General features: G+C 31.4%; 1 protein-coding gene across 1 annotated transcript in view; it reads left to right on the plus strand.

Annotated features, from left to right (window-relative positions):
• The first annotated feature begins 251 nt into the window (after positions 1-251).
• LOC135958523 (muscle segmentation homeobox) overlaps positions 252-15,537 on the plus strand; it is a 39,327-nt gene continuing 24,041 nt past the window's right edge. Inside the window, exons 1-3 of the mRNA XM_065509426.1 lie at positions 252-321; positions 4,531-5,625; positions 13,969-14,147. Of these exons, the coding sequence (XP_065365498.1) occupies positions 252-321; positions 4,531-5,625; positions 13,969-14,147 (1,344 nt within the window). The remainder of the gene's footprint in view (positions 322-4,530; positions 5,626-13,968; positions 14,148-15,537) is intronic.

Below are 15,537 nucleotides of genomic sequence, written 5' to 3' on the forward strand. Positions count from 1 at the left end.
ATTAACATTCAATAGTATTTTACGCTTGTATTCCCTTTTTCCATATTTTTGTTTTTTGTTCGCTTTTCAAATCTATGCTTTTTTCTTTCTACTATAAAAAACTTGAAAAATGAAACTAAATATTGCAAATATTAACACAGATACAAATGTACCAGCTAACACCCCCCTTTTACACACACACACACACACAAGTATACACAAATTTGACATTTGCTTTTGCAAACTGTCTAAAAAGCAGACAGTTATCAATCATGTGTTTATTTTCGTATGAAAATGAAAAAGAGGAAGAGACAAACAAAGCAAGTGCATTTGTATGTTTGGGTGTGTAATCAATTCAATTCCTTTTGGGGGTTTAATATTTTGTATTTGTACAACAATACAACAACATTAACAATATAAACGATGGCTACACTACTGGTTTTACAACTACAACAAGGACTATGCAAAACATATGAGAAGAAAAAAACCAAAACAAATTGTTATTAAATTAAGGGTGGTTAGAAAGAGACAACAACTCTATACACAGAAGCTTAAAAGAAATATGCAAGAGAAAATAAGCCAGATAGAGAGTAGTGTGTTTCTATCTTGTTTATACAATTAATGTTCTCTTTTTTTTCCATTAGTATGTAGTTTATAAAATCGTATAAGGAGAATTAACATTTGCCACCCTCAACCAGGCTAGAATACTGCAACAGTAGGATGATGTTATAGTGAGGTGAGATGGTGGTGATTTATTTTACGAAAACTTAACCATGTGCAAATCCGCTTGTTACCACCATTAGGCGAAAAAGTTGTCAATATTGTTAATGCTGCTGGCTGCTATGCCGCCACTGCTGCTGACGTTTCCTCAATGCTTATGATCCTTAATTTCGTTAAATGTTTTTTTGTTGTTGTTGTCGTCGTCTTGCTTGTCTTTGGCTGCTTTCCTTGTTTGCATTCATTCATCATCATTTTAAATTTGATCGGCTGCGTATTCGTACAACATTTTTCAACTGCTCACGTTCCAAAAGTGCAATAACAAAACAAATGTGCCAGCCTGCCTGACAAACGAGACCGGATTTTTAACAAATTAATTGTGTTACATTCCGCCTATTTCGTTGTTGTGTCGGTCGTGCAGCGTTGCCAACACTTTGACGTCGACGCTAACGTAAACGCAAGCATTATAGGAAAATTGCTCTTCTGCTGCTGTTGTATTTGATTTTTTTCTGCTTTTTTTGCCTTCGTTATGTCACAATAGTCCATACAACGAAGTTTTGGGCCACGTCCGAAGTTGGCATATGTCGAACTTACAAATGTTGTGTATTTTTTTTTTGTGTTGTGTGTATTCCTTTGCCGCAGTCTATCATCATTAGTTGATGCTGGATCGAGTTAAATGAAAAACGCAAATTTCATTATTCGCCAAACAGTCGGTGTCATCGTATTTATACACACACAGTATATTGTTGTTGGCTTTTTTTGTTGTTGTTATTAAAATTAACTCTTGTCGTTCTCAACTACCCAACCAACAACAACAACCAACGGCTCGTCCGTCTAATACCTGTGATGAAACTTTTCCAAACAACCAACACACACTCTCAGTAAACTCACATACAAAAAACTTTGTCTCGCTGTTTAAACGGAAATCAAATTTTCATTATTTGTAAACATTAGAAAGTATTGGCAAGACTACTCTACTCCTAACTACTACTAGTCTTCTTCTATTACCACTATCAACAAACTACAACGGTTTATAGATTATAACCGTTAGATGCTAATAACGTAACGCCAGTAATACACACGTTCACTACGTTATAATACTCAAGACGCTAAGGCAATTTAACGTAGTCATGTGCATAAATATTTGAAATTATTTTTATCTAATTAAGCCACAAAAAAAAAATATATAAAAATAAAATAAAACAATAACAAAGTTTTCAAATAGTAATTAAAACAAACAGCAACAAGAAAAAAAGTGCAGCTATTTATTTCTAAAAATTAAATAACTAAGTGGCAATTTTATAGAAAATTAAAAAGGAAATAAGATATAATAGAAAAAAGTTTAACAATTTAAAAAAAATTCAAAAATTAAAGAAAAGTGTGAAGTGCAAGAAACTTAAAAAAATAGTTATAAAATTAATAAAATACACAGTTAACCCAAATATCTAAATAAATTACTTAAGTAATTAATAAAATCTAAAAAGAAAAATTCACAACAAATATTCCGGCGGTTGTTAAAAATCTTGCAATAATTAAAAAAAAGCTTAGCGACGGTAATTGAAGAAAAAAAATTTAATTGTGAAAAAAAACTTAAATAAATTTTACCAATACAGAAACAGAACATTAAAAAAAGTCAAACAAAAAATTTTAAAACAAATATATAAATTGGAGTGTCCCGTAGAACAACATTGTAGGAATATCACTCAAACTGAGGAGCTGAATACGGGATAAAGCTGAACAAATTATTAATAATAAGATCTTCCTTCTTCAGTTTCATATTAGAAATTGGAAATCTTGACATCTCAAAATACAAAATTTTATCAAGAAAATGTTTATCAATAAAATGTGATAATTTTATCAAGAAAATGTGAAAATGTTTTTCTTTATAAAAGATATTTTTGTTATCCAATGGAACAAAAACTTTTATTCCCGGAAATATGTTTTTTTAAATTTCTGATTAAAACTACAGTATTATTTATTTCTGCACAGATAAAACAGATTCATTGTGATTTGTTGCCAATCGAATGATTCTATTAAATCCATAGATTTATTCGATACTAGTAACTGAAAATCAATTCACAAGAAGAATACTTACGATTTAAATAACCATATTTTTGCCACCCCAAATAAAATTTGTCATTCATAATATAAAAATTTGGTTATCACAACCAAAACTATTTTCTCTGTGTAAGAAAAACAGAGGAATGTTTATTTTAAATTAACTTTTCTAGTAGGTCGTTTTAATACAAATTAAAATTTTAAGTTCTTAAAAGAATTTTTAAGATACTTCACATTAAAACCTCTATGGATATTCATATTTACATAAAATAATGACAATAATATTGGTTTAAATTTGTTTATATATCGCACTGGTTCCTCTAAAGAGAGTCAACTCTAAAGATAAAAACTATTTTTTTAATGCATTACAATGAAACAACTGTACGGATACAACTGCATTTTTTGACGAAATAGTAGAGAAAATGATAGGAGGTTTTTACAGTTGGTAGATTGACCACTGCACATCTATTTCTTGCAAAAATTTAAAAATTTTGAGTTGACGCTCTTTAGAGGAACCAGTTCGATATTTTAAAAATTTATATTTTTACGGAAGAAAATTTGGAAAATCCCTCCGGAAAAGTCGGAATATTGAGTTTTTGTATGAAATTATTATTCCTTAATGGCTTTTCAAATCAAACAATAGAAAGTTCTTAGTGTAAATCATGGAAATTTGCGGAAAATGCGAAATGTTGTATTATTACTCTAAAGTTTGTCTGAAGGCTTTAAATTGGGGGAGGCGAATTTCGCCGGGTCCGCTAGTTTAATATTACAAATTTCCCGGGAATTCTCGTGGACAAACCCATTTTTTTTAATTAGGACTAAAATGATAATTTTGAACATACTAGTTATTATTGTTCCCACAGACAGTATAAATAAAAAAAAAATTTATAAAATTTTTTTCCTCATTCAGCATATTAATACACATAGTTCCTACAACATATTCCTAAACAAACTGTTCATCGAGACACTCTAATGGACATTAAGGTGGTTTTATATTGTGACACTTGTTTAATACACCAGTGCTGAAAATTTGAGTCAAATCGGCTAATGTTAACCCGTGACGAATTGGCTCTTAAGTTTGGAAATACAATTACAAGGGGAAACATTTAATTTTATCTTTTTAAAAAGATATAATAGTAAAAGATCGGTTAGAAAATGTTCCATTGATTAAAAATTCTCCTGACCAATATCTGTCCTAAGCCACATGCAAAGATAAATTATAAATACAAGTTACCCGTTTTGGGAAATTAAATAATGAAAGACGATGAGCAAAAGCTCTGTTATGAATTTTGTTCTAACTAAAGACATTATCATCTGAAGCCAAAGAAAGTCTATAATGACATTATTCGATAACAAGTGCCGCACACCTCGACGAAGTTAAAAAGCCACCCTAATGTAATTTGTTATTGCCAAATAAACCAATAAATTTACAAAAGAAATCTCATAAAATATTTATTAATAGTTTTTTAAAAAAAGTGATAAGAAAATACCGAAGTCCTAATAAAAATTTTAATAATTTTTTATAAAAACTACAAATTATTAACCCTATAAAAGTAAAACATTACAGTGTTAAAAGTAATTAAAAAATTCCAAATAAAATAATTAAAAGTAAAGTGAACAAAGCATTAAACTAAATTCTCACAGCTTTTAAAAAAATATTCCAAAAGAACCTATTTCCAAAAAAAGAAAAAAAAAAACACATCAAACAACTGTTCAACTAGTTCCCAGTAGTTTTTTTTCGGAAACTTTAAAAATCTCTTTGAACACGATACAAAGTCAAAAGATTTTGTTGTAAATTTCCTCGCGCCTTTGTTTCATTGGATTGTACGATTGATTTTTTCAAAACGTATATCGATTCGCGATTTTACGCCGGCCACAAATTGGATTTCAAACAACAAAATTGTGCCGGCGGCCCTGGTTCAGGTGGTGGAGTCGTCGGCAATACCAACAGCCATCAAACACATTTGACAGCACCTCTGCATGGCCTGGCCACACATCCATCGGCTCATCAAACGACCAGCCATCATTCCCATCTAAATTCGCATCATACAAATTCATCGGCGGCTCTACAGCAACACCTAGCCAACCAGCAACAACAACAGCAGCAACAACAACAACAGCAGCAGCAACAACAGCAAAGTACGCCTGGACCTGCGGTACCGTCTCAATCGCAGTTGCACTCCGTCGGCGGTACTAACGGCCTAAGTTCCACGCCCAACGGTAACACTGTTAATACCGCCGGCTCTATAGGCAACTCTTCTCCCTCGGCAGTGCATCATAGTAACGATACACACTCGGCTTCCTCTGCAGCCGTTCCTACCTCCCTTAGTGCCCCTTCGTTGCCACACATTGCCCCGCCCAGTCTGGGCCTAAGTCCACAATCATCAGCCGATTCACAACAATTTAATATATTTCCTGCCATCTTTAGTCGCCAATTGAATTTCTCAGCTGCCGGTGGCTGTGGTCAAACCAAACTAAGCATGGATGAGTTAAGACCCAATTTGGTGGGTGGCCTATTGGGGCTGCAGCAAGGCTTGCTGGAGGATCATGCCGCCAATATGCAACACGGTGGCGTACCTCAAGACACCAAATTCATGTCGTTTCAAGATAATCGCCTCATGGGCATAAGTTCCTCTCATGAAAATCGCCTTCTGGGACTTGCCTCATCTGTACAAGACAGCCGTTCACCCGCCATCCATAACTCCTCCATCGATAAGAACTCGCTCAATCATCAGCGCAAATGCAGCAGTACGCCGGAGGACTTTAGTTCGCTGTATTCGGGACTACCAACACCTGGCATCGATACATCGTCGCATCATCATACACCCGCTCACACACCGCCAACAAGGCTGTCTGACCACACGATATCCGGTAATTATCCAGCTTATTTAACCTTTTTTTAATCTCTTAAATTCCCTTTAAGTACTTTAGCACGTTCTCTATGGTCCTCTCCAAATGACCATTCACTTACTATTCATTCATTCAATCCTTTCGTTTGTTGTAGGTGTCCTTTTGTTTTCGCTAGTGATTTCTATAGAAAGTTAATCTCCCAATAGGATAATTATGATGCACCCCCTTTGTTTGATCGTTCAATTGTTCTTCATGTCCTCCTGGTTTATTGTGAGTTCGTGTAGTAGGTCGCAATGAACACCAGAAGCAAAGTATTTGAGTGAGAACACGCTTTAGGGATTATCATCATCTGTGTAATGTTTGTATGACTCTGCGTATTTATGTTCATTTTTCTCTCGCTTCTTTTTCATTGATGAAATTTGAAACTTTATTGTTAAGATATGGAAACAAAGAGCTGGTAAAAGGTGTAAAAGATTTGCACTATTTGTGAATTATTGATAAATGTTGCTTAGTTGTTATAAAACATAAATAGTTTAATTGAAGTGTTGACCCTAATGCCTCATTAGTTAGTTTAAGGATTTTCGATACAGCTGTTGTTTGAGCACATATGAAACTTTTTTCAAAGGGTTTTCAATTGAAATGGTTGGTAAAATTACAACTTCATTTCGCAAATAACGTTTGGGCAAACGTATGTTAATAGCAACAACATTTTTCAGAAAATATAATACCATTATCAGGTTGTTTATTAAAAAAAAACTAATCATACGTAAACAAAATTTAAAACTGGATCCAATTTCATAGTAAAAGTTAATAAATTAACGGAAAGTTATATCCTTTATTCTTCTAAATGAATCGTTCATTTCAAAAACCAGTCAAACAACCTAAAAATTACTTTTACAAAATTTAGAAATGAACTTTTTAAACTGCGCCACTTTTTTTTGAGGCGTTCTCAAATAAAAACCACAATACATATTCTTACATTTTTTTCTTGTTTCGGATACTTAGATATGTTGTTATGATCATTTCAATCTTGCCTATCTCATCTTAATATAGAGTAAGTTCGGGTAATGTGGTATACCTATTCTTTATTTGACTATAATTTTTAGAATCTTAATTCGATTGGAACAGTTTTCAGCTGGTGTTTTACTACAAGTGTTTACATCCATGAAAGTAGAAAAGTCTTTTAAGTTCAAGTTTCAGAGAAATTTGGGAAAAAGAGAAAACACCCATAAACAAGCCATTGAAAAAATTGGCGGGTAATGTGGTACACCATGTTCTTTTAATATTGTATACCAAACCGGATAAACGATACATAGTATTTTAATTTGTAAATGAGTTGCGTTTTATTTAAATCATCTTTAATGGATGCGGTTAAAGTTGGTGGCTAACCAAGCTTACCAAGCTTACCAGAAGCTCCTCAATACATTCTTCGATTCGTAGGAGACATTGAATGACTGATGCGAAAAAAATTTCCATTTGTTGTTTCTAATAGCTCAGATAGCGTTCTTCAAATCTTCCGCTGCCCATTTTCATACTTCACATTTCTTTGGCATATTATATACCACATTAGCCGACCACGTGTTTTATTGAAATTATTATAAAATTAAACATATACACTAATGCCCAGTTTTTGACTTGTTATTTTAATACGTATTTAGTTAATTTTAACTTAAAATTAAGTTGTATTTAAATACAGTTTGAGTTTTTCAGTGCTACATAATTTGTCTTATTTAAATAAGATAAAAGTATGGTAGCACTACTAAATATCAAAAATTTATCGATAGTTTTGCTTAAAACAGCTGTTCAACCAAAACAAAAATTGATACATTTTGCCCAATATGAAATAAAAGTTTATTAAACAATAAAATTATTGGTAGGAAAATGCACAAAAGAAGCTCCAATTGCCCCGCATCGGAATTGTAGTTTTAGCAAGACGCTTTTTTTAGCAAGACGCTGTTGTTTGTTTTTTTTTTACTACAATAGAGTGAAAAAAAAACCAAACAACAAAAGTCAGCTGTCAAAAACATATGGTAGTTTATGAAACTTAAATAGAATTTAAATGACCAACGTCGGCCATTTAAGTATCATTTAAAAAAGCACTGAGAAACTCATTTTCGCATTTAAATAGAACTTAAATATAATTCATATTTAAATACGAAGTCAAAAACTGGCTCTAAATATACTATATTGTTGAATGTGTTCTTCAATAGAAAAATATTCCCATTTGACTTTAAAATTAAATTAATAAAGTTTAAAACACGTGATTGTAGAAAAAAAATAATTTTTAACAGATCACAAAAAAAAGTCCACCATAAGATAATGCTGATTTTTTACAACTGACTATTTCTATGACCTGCAAAAATTATGTACACTCACGCAATGTGAATTTTCTGAAATCATAAAACTCTTAAGCTTGGTACCGCTACTCCTATGCTCTTAGTTTTAGAGAAAAGCAGCTATACCACATTACCCGCCTATACCACATTAACCGAACTTACTCTACATATTTTTTTAACATTTCTAGACTGATGAAACCACCCACCCATTTGGTAAATACGCCATAGGGATGTGATTTGTAAAATAAGACAAAAAAATTAAAAAATATAAACTTATTTTACTGTTTTATACCTTAATTCACAAAACAACGTATAATAAACTGTATATTTATTGTTTATTTCACATAACTTAGCAAAAAAAAATTTAAACAAATTGTGACTGATTTTTTCTATATTTTAGCAACATTTTGCACTACATTCCATTTATCTGGCATATGTGGAGGAGTTTTGAGGCTTAATATAAAGTTTATTCATACTTCAAATTAAATGAAGTATGATAGAATGTCACTACAATTGACATTCTATCACCAACCAATATAGTTTTTGTATCACAAAGACTAAAGAAGTTAGCACAAAAAATTCGCACGCTGAAATATTTTCACAGCTTGTTGAAAAACTATTAATCGCGTCTGGGATGATAAATAATCGATAAACGATTACATAACTTGATAATGTAACAAAATCGATTACTTGGCTTTTAAGTTATTTGTTTAAAAAAGTTTATGATGATCAAGGCTAGGATTTCCATGCACTAAAAAATTAAAAATATGCGCTTATAACATGCACTATAAAGAGAGAAAATATGCACTAAAAATTACAAAAATATGCAATAAAGACAAGTTTTTTATTTGAAATATATTTATTAATAAACAAAAAAATATAAATTTCACTAATCGCAAATAACTTATATGGGGGCTAGGAGAAATAATGGACCGATTCTAACCAAATTCAATATGCAGGTGTTATCGAATTACTTCGTTAGCAAAAGTTTAATGATTTCTTGCAAGAATTCATTTTCTGACATTAGGGTGGTACATTAGGGTGGATAAATACTAGAACGGAATACTTGAGGTACATTGGACTTCCCGAGACAAAAATATTGATATATCATATTTTAAGATCTGACTGTAAATGGCAAAGATATAACGAAAAATGTAAAAAGGCGACCCTACGTTCGGCAAAAAAAAAAAAATCGTTCGTACCTGTCTTGCAGAAATACATTATTTTTGAGGTACGTTCTAATGTACAGTGTACACTGATATAAAAATATATCCAAAAGAAAATTAAATATGCAATTAAATGGAAAAATATACTTAATATATGCATTTAAAAGACAAATATGCAAAATATGCATTTATAACAAAATATGCAAAAATATGCAACAACAAATCGATGCCAGTTTGTTGCAAATTCTTCGATTCAGAGAGATATATTGTCAAAAGTGATTTTGAGTTACTGACTACACAGAGAAAACAGATTCGTAATGGCAACCGAATTTGTTGCCAATCGAATGATTCGGTTACATACATAGAATTTTTAGGTTTTAGCAACTGAAAATCAATTGATAAAGAAGAATTTCAGTTGAAGCAACCAAATTTTTGTTACAAGTTCTAAAATTTTGTATCCACAACGATAGAATTCGGTCACCAAGGCAGAATCATTCGATTGGCAACAAATTCGGTTGTCATTACGAATCTGTTTTCTCTGTGTACAAACATGCATTTGCATAGAAATCCTTGCCCTGATAATGAATATTGTAATCCAAAAATTTATAAAAATTATCATACAAATTATAAAATAATTTGTTGGCCAGTTTTAACAATGACGCACTTCGTCAAACAACAATTAACTATTTGAATTGCAAATTCAAAGTTCCAGAACATAGGTTCAGAAACTAAAAATAAATAAAAGAGATATAAACCAACGATACAAAGGGTATACAAAAATCAATGGCTGAATTATGGAATAATATGGAAAGGCAAAGTTATATAGTTTATCTGATATGTGTGAAATGGTAGGCTTTGCGAAAGTTCCTAAAAAACATATCGATTTCGGAGTTAACATTAGTATGTGTTTTTCTCAAATCTTTACCCATAGACATGAGCGTAGCTAGATTATTATTCTGGAGTGGGCAAGTACACCCCCTTCCCACCCCAGCCCTCCTCTATCTACGTCAATGCCCATAGATAATGATCTGAAGCAGCTAAATGTGAAATATTTTATGTGCCAATTTATCGAATTTTGTTGTTGTCAACGAGTTTGATATTAAATCTTTGTTAGTAATTAATTTAGGTTCATTTGTTAGTTCTTAACGAAAAATAAAGTCAGAATCAAATCTAAAAAAGCGCTTGATTAGGAAGACAAATTATTAAACTTCTGATAGTCCGCTAGGGATATTGGAGGTCAACGCTCGGTATTATGCATATAATTAAATTTTTATGTACTATAAGTATAAGAGTTATTCGAAAATGTTTAAATAAAATATTTAACATTTATAAAATTTCTCAATGTATTTATCTCATCAAATTTGTTTGACCCTTGTCCTATTTTACGTAGCGGACAGTAAAAACCTTAAACAAATAATGTATTAAAGTACATATTTAATTCATTTTGTACACATAAATATTTGAGATAAATTAAATGCAAACAAATTTAATTTCATTCCGGAATAGTTGCTGAAAATACCATGATAACACTCTAACCGTAATTTTACTGTTCTACTACATTTTTGGTTATAGCAACTCATAGCTAGTTAGTTTTCCAAAACATTCAGTTATTTTGTCCACTAAAAAACTCTTAAATTTAAAAAACAATTTTTAAATATTTTTATTAAAAATATGAGAAATTTCCTAGTAAGTTCTGGAAAAGTTCACGTAAATAACTACTAAACAAATACGTATTAATTCAACAACTACGAAACAATAGGAATGTTTTGTGATGTTTTTTTTTTGGTGAATATCCTGGAGTTTTGTTTTAAAAATTCATTAAGCTATTAAAAGATTATTTAACAAAAATTATATGATTTAGCAATATTCGCTGAATATATCAGACTTAACAAGTTTGTTTTAAATTCAGATAAGACCACACAGAGAAAACAGATTCGTGGTAGCAACCGAATTGTTTCCAATCGAATGATTCTGCCAATCGAATGATTCTACCTTAGTGACCGAATTTTACAGTTGCGTTCACAAAATTTTAGAAGGGCTAAGTTTGGTTGCTTCCACCGAAATTCTTCTTTACCAACTGACTTTCTGTTGATAGAACTGAAAAATTCTATGTGTGCAAACGAATCATTCGATTGGCAACAAATTCGGTTGCTACTACGAATCTGTGTAGATGTCGCCTTAAATTGTCAAAGCAGCGGATTTGTTTTGCTGATCCAAATGAATACATGTAATGATTTACCAAATTTTTTGAAAACCATTGTATTGCTGTCAACATTTAAAAGAGTATTAAAAAAATGTTTGCTAACCAATCTCGAAACACTTCTTGAGTAATTTTTTGTAATATAAATTTTATTTTCATTGTAAAATAATAAAAACCCGTAACTAATGAATATTTGAATTTAAACAGTTAATAATGAATTAACACTAGTTGCCTTTTACCTTCTTGAATGCCAATATTGGTGCTGAAGCTCTAAACTATTTTTTGTAATATAAATATATTTGAAATAAATAATATAATAATAAAAAAAACTTAAGTTTTCAGAAGAGTAAAATCACTGTTTATTTTGTTAATTCATAAGGAATATTAAGTTCCAAAAAAACATACTTTTTCGAAGATTCTATTTCTAATACAGAATTAGAGGAGATGTACAAGAGATTGGCAACATAACAGATCTCCTGCTGCTAAACAGAGGCTGTCCACTGCAAGTAAGAAACTAAAATAAAGCCTTTAATTTGGTATAGGATCGCAGAAATTGAAAATATATTGAAAGTTTAACCAGTACCAAGCAAACAAACATCTCTCCTTTGGAAGGCAGCTAAGAACATTAAGCCTCCGGTAAAGGGTCAAAGTCCGATAAGATGGTATGATGGGCACGTAGCTCAAAGTATAAGGCCATTGTTTTCGCTAAACTTTTAACCCCTCCCCCCTCCACAAATAATTTTGTATTGATAATTTTGTTCAGAGTCTATTCGCATAGAAATAGACTCTGAACTAATCAATGTTAGTCTAGAAGATGTACAGAAAATTATAAAATATAATCTTCAAAAATCCCCAGGTTATAATTTAATTACACCTTCCATGATTGGAAACCTACTAGATGTGACAATTATTGTGCTCACAGTATTATTCAATGCGATTTTGTCTCAGGAGTTTTTCCGAATGTTTGGAAAATTTCCCAAATTATAATGATATCCAAGCCGGGAAAGGATTTGACATTGGCATCATCCTATATACCGATTAGCTTATTGCCTTGTTTGTCTAAACTATTTGAGAAAATAATCCAATTGAGCAAGTTAACTGCAACTAGAGAGATACGAAAATCATTCGAACTAAAAAAGTTCTGTTCGGCAATATTTCTAGATGTTGCCCAGGCTTTTGGCAAGGTTTGTCATAAAGGTCTTTTACACAAGATAAAATGGCTACTGCCTTCTAGTACACACGAAATACTACACGCACAGAAAAAATATAGTTGGGCATGGTTACTATAAACATTTAAATAGTATTACAAGTTTTTTAACAATATTATAGTTACAGTAACTATTTACATGATTGTGGTAACCATAATATGGTTAATTTATGATTCACATGATTGTATCAACCATATATATGGTTACAGTAAACATGTATATGTTTGTGACAGATAGGTTTTTATATACTACATTTGATATTTCCATAAATGTATGTAAATAAACTTTAGTACAAATTCACGCATGAAAACTTAAAGAGTATTTGGTTAACTTAACGATATGTAAATATTTGAAATATAGTAAGGACATCTAACCGTTTGTATTTTAAAATTATATAAATGTATGTAAATGCAAGACTGTCCAGTTGAAAATTACACTATTTAACAGATTTAACTGTTTTTGGCGTAAACACATTTTATATTCATATAATAATTTGTATGTATTACAAAATTTCTTGCTATTTAGCCATTTAAATTGTTGAACAAATTTCAATTTGCATAAAATCAAGGTTAGAAAAAATTAAACCAACAACAGAAACAAACGAACAAACCTTATAAACATTTGACTAAATACCTGAATGTTGTAATAAAATGTTACCTCGATTAATGAAAAACATTTGCATAAATTATCCCAAATTGCATTGAATATTCATGTAAAAGATTCATTCTAATACCTTTGCCTGTCTGCTCTGCGCTGTCCGTCTTTCCGTCCGTCCGTCCATCCAACCAGCCATTATGGAATTTAAAAAGTCAACAAATCTTTTGCGCAGGACTAAGGATAATAAACCTTTTTACTAATTTATTGTACATAGTTACACGTGTATCCAGCTAAACTTTCTTTCTTAGAGCAGACGTTAAAAAGGAAGACTGCAGCAGCAGCAGCAATAGCAACAACAAAAACAAGAAACCAGTACAGAAGTTAATTTTAGCAAAATGGCTGCGTGCTAAATGTTAAATAGTAAAACGTTTCGGAAAAAAAGAAGACCATCATCATCATCATCAGCAGAGGCCACCAAAACTCATCTTGTGGCCGCAGTGTGGTTGACGCTTTTTACTAATTATTCATCATTTTTAATAGATTCATGTTGCCTTTTCTCACAGGGTCACCCAGTGAGAAGCATTTCAACATGCCAAATGAATAATAAAAAGTTAACTTTCCTCAAGTTTAGAATAATATTGAGGTGAAAAACCCAGTCAGACAGACATACAGACACAGTACATAGGTATTTGCTCTTGAATCATTTTCACTTTTCATCAACTGTGTCGTCAGATGTACATATTTGAATATTTATTTAGCTTGATTATGTTATTTTATGATTATAGCAAAATTAATTATAATATTTAAACTAATTTGTTGTTTATTTGTCTTTCTCGCACACAAAACATGCAAAATAGCGGAAGGAGCCTTTAAGAAGCTGAAACCTGAACCTAATTCGGGTCTTTCAAATGTTTCTGCCGGTGTGACATCACCAGGAAGTGGTTTGTCATCATTAAGTCAACATGCCGGCCACACTCCAACCACAGCATCATGTCCCACACCAGCGAGACGAAGACATCGAACGACATTTACACAGGTCAGTAACACATCGAAATATTTATATTTACACTCGCATGCAGATAGATAGATAGTTGTAAGACATACTACATAAACTTTATCTGAAGTTGGAACACAAACCTAAAACTAAAGAAATAGTTGTACTCGTAGAAGATGAAGAAAGGTGCACGAACGTGCCTCTCCATAATTAGTTCAATTTTAATATAAAACTTTTGTATACGAATCCAAACTAAACTATGGCTACGTGCAACGTACCAAACATGTTGCCAAAAAACTGTCTACACAGCGAAATAAGTAGTTTATTTTGAAAGTGTTTTTGGTACTTGAGTGGACTAGGATTTTTGGGTTTTGGTAGTGGGGGTGTTTATATTTACGTACAAGTTTTAATACTAGTTGTTATACTGCAAACACATCTGTATATCCGTACATGTCCTTACAACATGTGCGAGTGGTCTTTGAAAACTTTTTTTAAAGTTTTCATTTAAAATTTAGAATAATTTTAAGCAATATGTACAAAAGAATATGATAGAAAATAAGTCAAACAAAAATAATACTGAGCCCAAATATATGGGGATTTCCACGATCCCGAATGCGATATACGTGCTCCATTGAAGTGAAAAAAATCTTAAAAATAGTTTTTATGTACATTTGCAACAGATAGGTTTTGTCGATTAGTTCCAATAAACATGGGATCTCAAACGAGACATAAAATACAACTGATTTTCGACTGACCCTAGAAAAGTTAAAAAAGGCGATTTTTTAAATTAAAATGGAATACTGTATAGCTATCTATTGAAAGTTGTCGTGTTGAAATATTTGCATTGATTTTAATTTTACAACTTTTTGTATGGTTTAGCACGCGACATTTACAATGTGACTTATAGTGTTTTCACACTGAGTGGTTTTAATGCAAAAGTTGGTTTTATCGGTAAAACCATTATTAAAACCTGGTTATTATGATAAACCATCTTAAAACCTTTTTTGAATTGGTTTTAAGTAGGTTTTATGAAATAAATTCAGAGCTACCAACATTAAAATGTTGAAAACGGCTGATAAAAGAAAACAAAACAAATATAAAAACGAAGAAAGCCGATGACAAAGTTTAAAAATTAATAAAATTAAATAATAAACTCAAGAGCAACCATAAAAAAATACAAAAGAAAAAGAGCCTTTTGGACAGAAAATAATGAAAATGATTTTATTGAAATGTGGGAGGAAAAAAACAAACAAAAACAGCTGTTGTACAGTTTGTCCAATAAGTGTTAAAACCAGATTTATGAAAACTTACAGTGTGAACGCAAAATTAGCTAATTAAGGTTTTAACGTTAAAACCAGGTTTTAAGATTAGGTGTGAAAACACTATTATGTTTCCGACACGTTTGTAATAAGGATCATTTCAAGTAATTTAA

Source organism: Calliphora vicina, chromosome 4 (genome assembly GCF_958450345.1).
Source record: "Calliphora vicina chromosome 4, idCalVici1.1, whole genome shotgun sequence".
In the NCBI taxonomy this organism is placed as follows: Eukaryota; Metazoa; Arthropoda; class Insecta; order Diptera; family Calliphoridae; genus Calliphora; species Calliphora vicina.